The sequence below is a fragment of the Cnephaeus nilssonii genome (genome assembly GCF_951640355.1).
Source record: "Cnephaeus nilssonii genome assembly, chromosome: 8".
NCBI lineage: Eukaryota > Metazoa > Chordata > Mammalia > Chiroptera > Vespertilionidae > Cnephaeus > Cnephaeus nilssonii.
This window is the reverse complement of record NC_137079.1, coordinates 39,918,489-39,926,638: the sequence shown is the minus strand read 5'-3', so window position 1 is coordinate 39,926,638 and position 8,150 is coordinate 39,918,489. Positions and strand designations below refer to the sequence as shown.

Sequence of the window (8,150 nt, the reverse complement as noted above, 5' to 3'; positions counted from 1 at the left end):
AGATCAGGGTTGTAGTGAAGAATTTAGGTTTTACTCTAAATGCTTCCCATTGGAAGCCACTAAAAGTTTTAAGAAGGGAATTGATGTGATGACACTATTGATCACTTGCTCTGGGCCAAGCAAGGTTTTAAGCTTATTAATTAACTCAATATCCTATCTAATAAAAGAGTAATATGCAGATTGATCATCACTGCAACACACAATATAGCTGCCCCCATGTGGTCAAAGATCCTGCCCCCATGTGGACACAAGATGGCCATCACAAGATGGCCAGCAGGAGAGGGCAGTTGGGAGGCACCCAGCCTGCAAGGGAGGGCAGTTGAGAGGGACCAGGCTTGCAAGGGAGGGCAGTTGGAGGTGATCAACCCTGCAGGAGAGGGCAGTTAGGGGTGACCAGGCCAGCAGAGGAGGGAAGTTGGGGGCAAACAGGCTGGCAGGGGAGCAGTTAAGCATCAACCGGGCTGGCAGCGGAGTGGTTAGGGGGTGATCAGGCTGGCAGGCAGAAGCGGTTAGGGGCAATCAGGAAGGCAGGCAGGCAAGCAGTTGGGAGCCAGCAGTCCTGGATTGTGAGAGGGATGTCCGACTGCCCGTTTAGGCCCGATCCCAAACGAGCAGTCGGATATCCCTCCAGGGGTCCCAGATTGCAGAGGGTACAGGCTGGACTGAGGGATAACCCCCCTCCGTGCACAAATTTCGTGCACCGGGCTTCTAGTATACTTATAACAACCCTAAGAGGTGAGTACTATTTATAGTCCCATCTTTTAGACGAGGAAACTAAAGCACTGAGAGCTTAAGTAACTTTGCCAGTCACACAACTAGTAAACTCTGTTTTAATACCTTAGTAGTGTCCCGACTATGAAGCCGGAGGAGTTGTATTTGCTGAAAGACTGGCCAGAGTCGCAGGGGAAGGTTATGTTTCCGGCTCAGACAGCTGCCTATTACAGGCATATACTTCCCATAACGGATTGTTAACCAAGGCATGCACATGGTGACGCTCACAAACTTTTTAAGGCAGGGTTTTTAACAACAAAAACAACACGTTCCTAGAAAATGTGTCCTGTTCAGGCTAGAAAATGCAAGGTGTGTCAATAGCCGCCTTGAAAACCCCACAAGTAACGGGGAAGAGTTGGATTCAGTCAGCAGAAAACCTGCTCAGGAAGGAGCCCCCCCGCAGCTCAGCCCAGGAAGTTCTGATCAGGGCAGGTGCGGAGAGCAGGTGCTCAGCGGGGAGGGCGTGGCTTGCAGGGGCTGGGCGGGGCGTGCAGGAGAGCGGGGGAGGCGGGGAGGTCGGAAACGGGGCCTTGAGACCGGCACGGGAAGTAGTGTTGAGGGGCGTGGCCACGCCGCGGAGAGTAAGGGGCGTGGCGGCGGGGGCGGGGCGCAGGGGGACGGGCAGGCGGGGCTCCGCGCATGCGTGGGGAAGATGGCGCTACGTCTGCTGCGGAGGGCGGCGCGCGGAGCGGCGGCGGCGGCGGCGGCGGCGGCGCTGCCGAGGCTGTGAGTGCAGGTTCCCTTTACCCGCCGCTCTGCCGGGCTCAGCCCGCGGCACCATGGGTTTTCCCGAGTCCCGGTAGGAACCCCGGCGGGGCTGGAGTGCTGTGCGCCCCCGTGCGCCGGCCGACCTCTGTCTGCCAAGGTCGCCCCCTGCTCGCGCCTCCCTGTGGGACGTGGGTGCAGACCCGGGACGTGGGTGCAGACTTTCGGTCTGTCAGCCCCGGGAAACGAACCAGCCTCCCCGCTAATGGGAGCGGTGAACGCGCGGAGGCTCCGTAAAGAGGCCTGGCGTCACCTCAGCTGCTCACCTAGGGAACTGGAGCACCTTCCCTGGTGTGTGCCGCAGGCGGTTCCCAAACTGCTCGGTCTAAGGACCCCTCTACACGTGAAAAATTACTGAGGACCCTTAACAGCTTTTGCTTGTATCTTGGTTTTTACTGTATGAGGAATTAAAACACTTTAAAATATTTATTTAAAAATAACAAACCCATTACATTTTAACACAAATGACATCTTTAATGTATAAATAACTATATATCTATATCTATCTATCTGTCTATCTATATCTATATATATATGAAGTAAGAAGAGTGGCATGGTTTTATATTTTTGAAAACCTGTGGTTTAATAAAGGACAATTCTCATATCAGCTGTTCTGGGGGAAATATACAAGGAGATTTCGATCTCACATAGATGCAGATACTTGTTGGAAAAGGGAAGCCCTCCTAGACCCTTTCAGAGAGGAGGGTCTCGGGGACCCCTCAGGTGTCCTCGGACCACACTTTGGGAACCGTTGGTCACCCACTTGCCTGGATACACCTTATCTCATTTGCTTCCTTGACCACCTTGTGAAGTCCAGTGACTTGCTTATAAAGATGGGAAAACTGAGGCTCGGAGTTTGGTTCAGAAACCAAGTCTGTGGTTCCAGAACTTCTTACATTTGCTTGCTCCCTGCTTCCTGACTCACCAGTGTCCCATGCCAAGTCCGACCAGGTGAATGCATCCCACCTTCCCATTTCCTACACTCAGGCCAGGGACAGGGCCCCCGGCTCAGGGGATCGGCCCTGGAACCAGAGTCATTGAGGTGTATATGCAGACCCTTCCAGAAGGTCTCTTTTCTGGCCTACGAAGGGGCCTGTTCAACAGTGGGTCCAGTGACCACACGCAGTCACCTACTTGTAAGGTGCTCGGTGCCCAGCGTACAGTGCTCTTCACCTCCATCAGCACTGGCTCATTCTCAACACACCTGCACACCCCACCACAGCCTGGGCTGCAGGCTTCCATGCAGGCTGCTTTCCAGAGGCTACACCCTGACTTAAATCCTCCCGTCCTGGTGTCTTCAGAACACATGGGATGGGAGAGGTAAAGGCGCCATACGTGAACTTAGGAAAGCCTGATTAGAGGAAGTCTTCATTTCTACCCAAGTTCAGTTGCATGAGCCAGTGCTAATGGAGGTAAAGAGCACTGTATGCTTTTGCTGGCTTTTTCCTCCGGTTTTTAGAGCATCAGCAACATTGCTGACAGGCAGGGACCATTGCTGACTCCTCTTCCCAACCCTCCAACATTTGCCCCTGCTGCAGTGCTGTCTGGTGCTTCCCTGCCCAGCCTGTCTCCAGCCCTGCTGCTCTCTGTGGCCACTGCTCAATTTACGTACTCTGCCCTCAAGTTGGGGGACCATAACTTTTCACTCCTAGGTGTGCTATTATTAGGGGTAACGTTTCCATTAACCCCCCCTTAGCTGATAGAGCAAAGAGATATATGTGCGTGTGAATAGCAGCCCATGCATATACACACATCTACAAATATTTCTATATGTAACCATCTGTATCTACATTAGTCTAAACATGAATTCATATATAGGGTGTCCCAAAAATATATACATACGCACGTTGAATAATTATAAAGGCAGTGTTTATTAAAATACATTTCATTTTCGAAATTGAGCTATCAGGTGTTAAAGTGTGTAGACATTTTTTTTTTTTGGACACCCTGTAGCCTCCACTTCTAATCCATTACTATATGGCTCATTCTAGACTTCTCCCTTGCTTATTTGTAAAATTTCACTCCAAACAGTGAGAAACCTGGATCCCACCATAGCCGTCTAGTTACTTAATTGTTTAATTTCAGCATACTCATATAGCAGTATCTGAATTGTTAGACCATACTTCATGGGGGCAAAAACTTTATCAACTGGGGGTGGCGGGGGTGGTCAACTGGGGAAAAAGAAGACAAATGTAAAACTTTAGACAATAAAAAAAAACTATCAACTAGAGTACAGTGCTTATGTGCAGTTCCGTTCCCTTTAGCCTTACAGGGTCTACTCATTTCCAGAGTTAGTTAGGTTAGCACCTTTTTCTCCCATTCCCTTCCATGAGGTTTTTTCCTATCTTTGTACTACAGTTAGATTCTCTTGTCACGGCCTGCATTCTTTCCTGGGATCCCCCTACCTCCCAAATGATTTTAAAAAAAATTGCATGTATTAAGGCTCACTTTTTTTGCTATAAAGTTCTTTCTTTTTGCTATAAAGTTCTTTGGGTTATGGAAAATGCATAATTTCATGTACCTACCATAACAGTATCATACAGAATAGTTTTGCTTCCCTAAAAATTCACCTGTGCTTCGCTTGTTCATCCACCCCCCTCTCAAACTCCTGGCAAGCACTGATCATTTTACTCTTTCTATACAGGGGTTGGCAAAAGTAGGTACAGTTGTGAGTATAAAAACCACAGTTTATTCTTGTATTATTTATTAATTATTGTATTACAACTGTACACCTACTTTTGCCCACCCTGTAGTTTGCCTTTTTAGATTGCATTCCTTCACTTAGCTATAGGTATTAAGGATTCTCCATGTCGTTTTTGTGCCCTGATAACTCATTTTCTTTTATTGCTGAATAATATTCCATTGTATAGATGTACCTATTGAAGGACATTTTGGTTACTTCTAGTTTTTATTGATTATGAATAAAGCTGCTATAAATATTCGTGTGCAGGTTTTGGATATAAGTTTCAAATCAGTTGCATAAATACCTAGAAGTATGAGTGTATGGTAAGACTATATTTAGTTTTGTAGGGAGTACCAAGCTGTCTTCCAAAGTGGCTATTCTCTTTGGCATTCCAACTATGATGGTCCTGTCGGCAGTTTGCTGACCACTGGTATATAGGAAAGCAATAGACTTTTTAAATATTAATTTGTGTCCTACAAGTTTGCCATAATCACTTATTAATTTCATGAATTATTTTTTGTCAGCAATTAGTATTGTCAGTTAAAAAAATTTTTAGCCATTCTAATAGATATGTTACTGTTTTAATATGTTAATTTTTTTTAACTTAAAATTGCCTGATGTTGCGCATCATCTGTGTATCTTTGGTGAGGTGTCTATTCAGATCTTCCTATTTCTTTATTGGGTTCTTTTCTTATTGTTATGTTTTAAGCATTGTTTTCATATTGCAGATATAAGTCCTTTATTTTGCAAATATTTTCTTCCAGTCTGTAGTTTATCTTTTCATTTTCTTAATGATACTTTTCATAGAGCAGAAGTTTTTCTTTTTTAGCCATCAGCATATCAGTTTTTTTCTTTCATGGATCATGCTTTTGGTGTTATATTTAAAAACTCGCCGAGCCCTAACTGGTTTGGCTCAGTGGATACAGCGTCGGCCTATGGACTGAAGTGTCCCAGGTTCGATTCCGGTCAGGGGCATGTGCCTTGGTTGCGGGCACATCCCCAGTGGTGGGTGTGCAGGAGGCAGCTGATCGATGTTTCTCTCTCATCGATGTTTCTAACTCTCCCTCTCTCTCCCTCTCTGTAAAAAATCAATAAAATATATAAAAAAATAAAAACTCATTCCCAAATCCAAGGTTACATAGATTTTCTCCTACATTCCCTTTTAGAAATTTTACAGTACCGTGTTTTATACTTAGGTCTATACTTATTTAGAGATAATTTCTATAATAGGTGTAAGGTTTGTCTAATTCACTTTTTTGCATATTGATCCAATTTTTTTAATCTACAGTTTGCTGACAGTTTTTTGTTTGTGTGTGTGTGTGTGTGTGTGTGTGTGTGTGTTTTGTCATGAATGAGTGTTGGATTTTGTTAAGTTCTTTTTCTGCATCAATTGATACGATCATATAATTTTTGTTTTGTAGCTTGTTGATGTGGCAGATTACATTAATGACTTTTGAATGTTGAACCAGCCTTGTATACCTGGAATAAATCCCCTTGCTCATGTGTATAACTCTTTATTTTTTACATTTTTTTTTTATTGATTTCAGAGAGGAAGGGAGAGAGATAGAGATAGAAACATCAACGAAGAGAGACAATCATTGATCCGCTGCCTCCTGCACACCCCACACTGGGGATTGAGTCCACAACCCAGACATATGCCCTTTACCGGAATCAAACCTGGGACCCTTCAGTCCGAAGGCTGACGCTCTATCCACCGAGCCAAGCCAGCTGTGCTATAACTCTTTTTATACATTGTTGGATTTTATTTGCTAATATTTTTGTTGAGAGTTTTATATCTATGTTCATAATAGATATTGGTCTGTAGTTTTTCTTTTTGTAATGTGTTTATTTGGTATTGGTTTCTCATATGTGTATAAAGGGTGGGGCAAAAGTAGGTTTACAGTTGTGAGTGTGTCAAACACAGTTTATTCTTATATTGTTATTAATTATTGTATCATTTTCCATACAAACAACTGTACACCTACTCTTTGCTGCTTTCTTTTGTTTTAAGTTAATATTTTCTAATGTAATATTTTCAATTTCTTTAATGATATTTTAATTATTTTTAAAGTTGGTGTTTTTTTTAGTGACCATATACATTTTGGGGTGGCTTACCATATACATTTTTAAAAATTGTGGTAAAATAGACATAGCCTTGCCATTTTAACCATTTTCAGCGTACAACTTAGTGGCATTATTAAATTCATACTCTTGTGTAACCATTACCACTCTCTATTTCCAATTTTTTTTTGTCACTTCAAACAGAAACTCTGTACCCGTGAAGCAATAACTCCTCCTTCCTCGGTGCCTGGTAATCTCTAATCTATTCCCATCTCTCTGACTTTGTCTTTTCTAGATATTTCATATAAGTGGAATTATATAATATTTGTCCTTTAGTTTCTGGCTTAGTTTACTTAGCATAATGTTTTCAAGATTCATCCATGTTGTAGCACTTATCAGAACTTCAGTACTTTTTATGACTGGATAATATTCCATTGTTTGTACATTACCATATATATCTTGATTTATTGGAACCTACTTTTGATTTACACTTAATTCTAGAAGATAGAGAAATGTTACTTCTATATAGTTTTATCCCTCTTTCTTTTTTTGTGGCATTATTGCTATATACATTATATTTATATATATTTGTAAATTTGGTAATACATTGTTATAGTTATTACTTATATAATTTTATCTCTTTTAAAGAAACATAGAAAAGGAGATGGAAGTATACATATACACATACTATATATAAACATATATACATATACTTTATAGTATATTTGTTATAATAATCTTCTCACTATTTCTGGTTCTGTTCATTTGTTCTTGTGGATTTGAGTTGCCATCTGGTGCCATTTCTGTAGCCCAGTACATCTTTGCTCCCACCCACCTCCTTTGTGTTATTATTGGCAAATATATTACATTTCTGTATGTTAAAGGCCTAACAATACAGTTTATACAGTATTCTTTTATACCTTTGTTTTTTAAATTAGGTAAAAGAAGAAAGGAGTAAAAATATGCACTTATACTGTGTTTTATAATTACATATTGCCTGTACCATTGCTGTGTGTGTGAATTTGAATTATGGGATCACTTATTTTCAGCCTGAAAAACTTCCCTTAGTATTTCTTTTAAAGTGAGTCTGCTAGCAGCAGCCCTATAATTGTGCATGTCCTTTTAGATTTACTATGGATATCTCATTCTCCAGCTTTTCCTACTAAGCTTTTTGGTTAGTCTGTTTTTGCACCAATTGTTAACCACCATCTCAGGTAGCTGTCATGTTAGATAATTGCTTCCGATTGTTTTCAACTAACGCCCTCAGAGAAAATGCTGTTTTCACTTTTTGAGCTCCAAGTCAGGTCAATTTTGCAAGTGGGGTCTTCCAGGGACCCACCAGACGGGTCAAATAGTGACAGTTCTCTGGGAATGGGGCTTTGAAAGAGCTCTAATGCTGCCCTGCCTCCTCCAGTGGCTGCCAGGCTGCTGGTTTTCAGGTGATTGTGGCTGTTGATTTTCAAGGCTACCACCAAATTGGGGAGAGGAGGCATAGGGTAAGTTAAAAAAACTTACATAGTTTGCTGTTCGTCCATGTTCAGTAAATGCTTCCAGATTGCTGTAAGACTGTTTAATTTCTAGAGTTCTGGAAAAAGTTGATTCTGACAATGTGGGTAAATATTTTCATTATTTTTATGGAGGGTAGGATTTTTTGAAGGTCCTTTCTCTGCAATTTTGCCAAAGTCATCCCAGCTTAGAGTTTTGGATCAAGAATGTGTTTGAAGGTGAAGGGATTAAGCAAAACACATACACACACACACAACACTTAAACATGGACAACAGTGTGGTGATAGCCAGAGGAAAAGGGGGTGGGGAGTAGGTGGAGGTGGGCAAAGAGGGGCGGGGGCAGGTAACGGGACAGGTAACGGGA

At 42.4% G+C, this 8,150-nt stretch overlaps 1 protein-coding gene across 4 annotated transcripts in view; it reads left to right on the top strand.

Moving 5' to 3' along the window:
* Positions 1-1,401: 1,401 nt before the first annotated feature.
* Positions 1,402-8,150, top strand: part of CLYBL (citramalyl-CoA lyase) — a 225,071-nt gene continuing 218,322 nt past the window's right edge. For 3 of the 4 annotated variants that reach the window (XM_079779151.1, XM_079779149.1, XM_079779150.1), the window contains exon 1: positions 1,402-1,497. In XM_079779151.1, coding sequence (XP_079635277.1) covers positions 1,424-1,497 — 74 coding nt within the window. In that variant the 5' untranslated portion in view covers positions 1,402-1,423. Of the gene's footprint in view, positions 1,571-8,150 lie in introns of all 4 variants that reach the window. The other variant, XM_079779152.1, reaches the window with a different exon arrangement.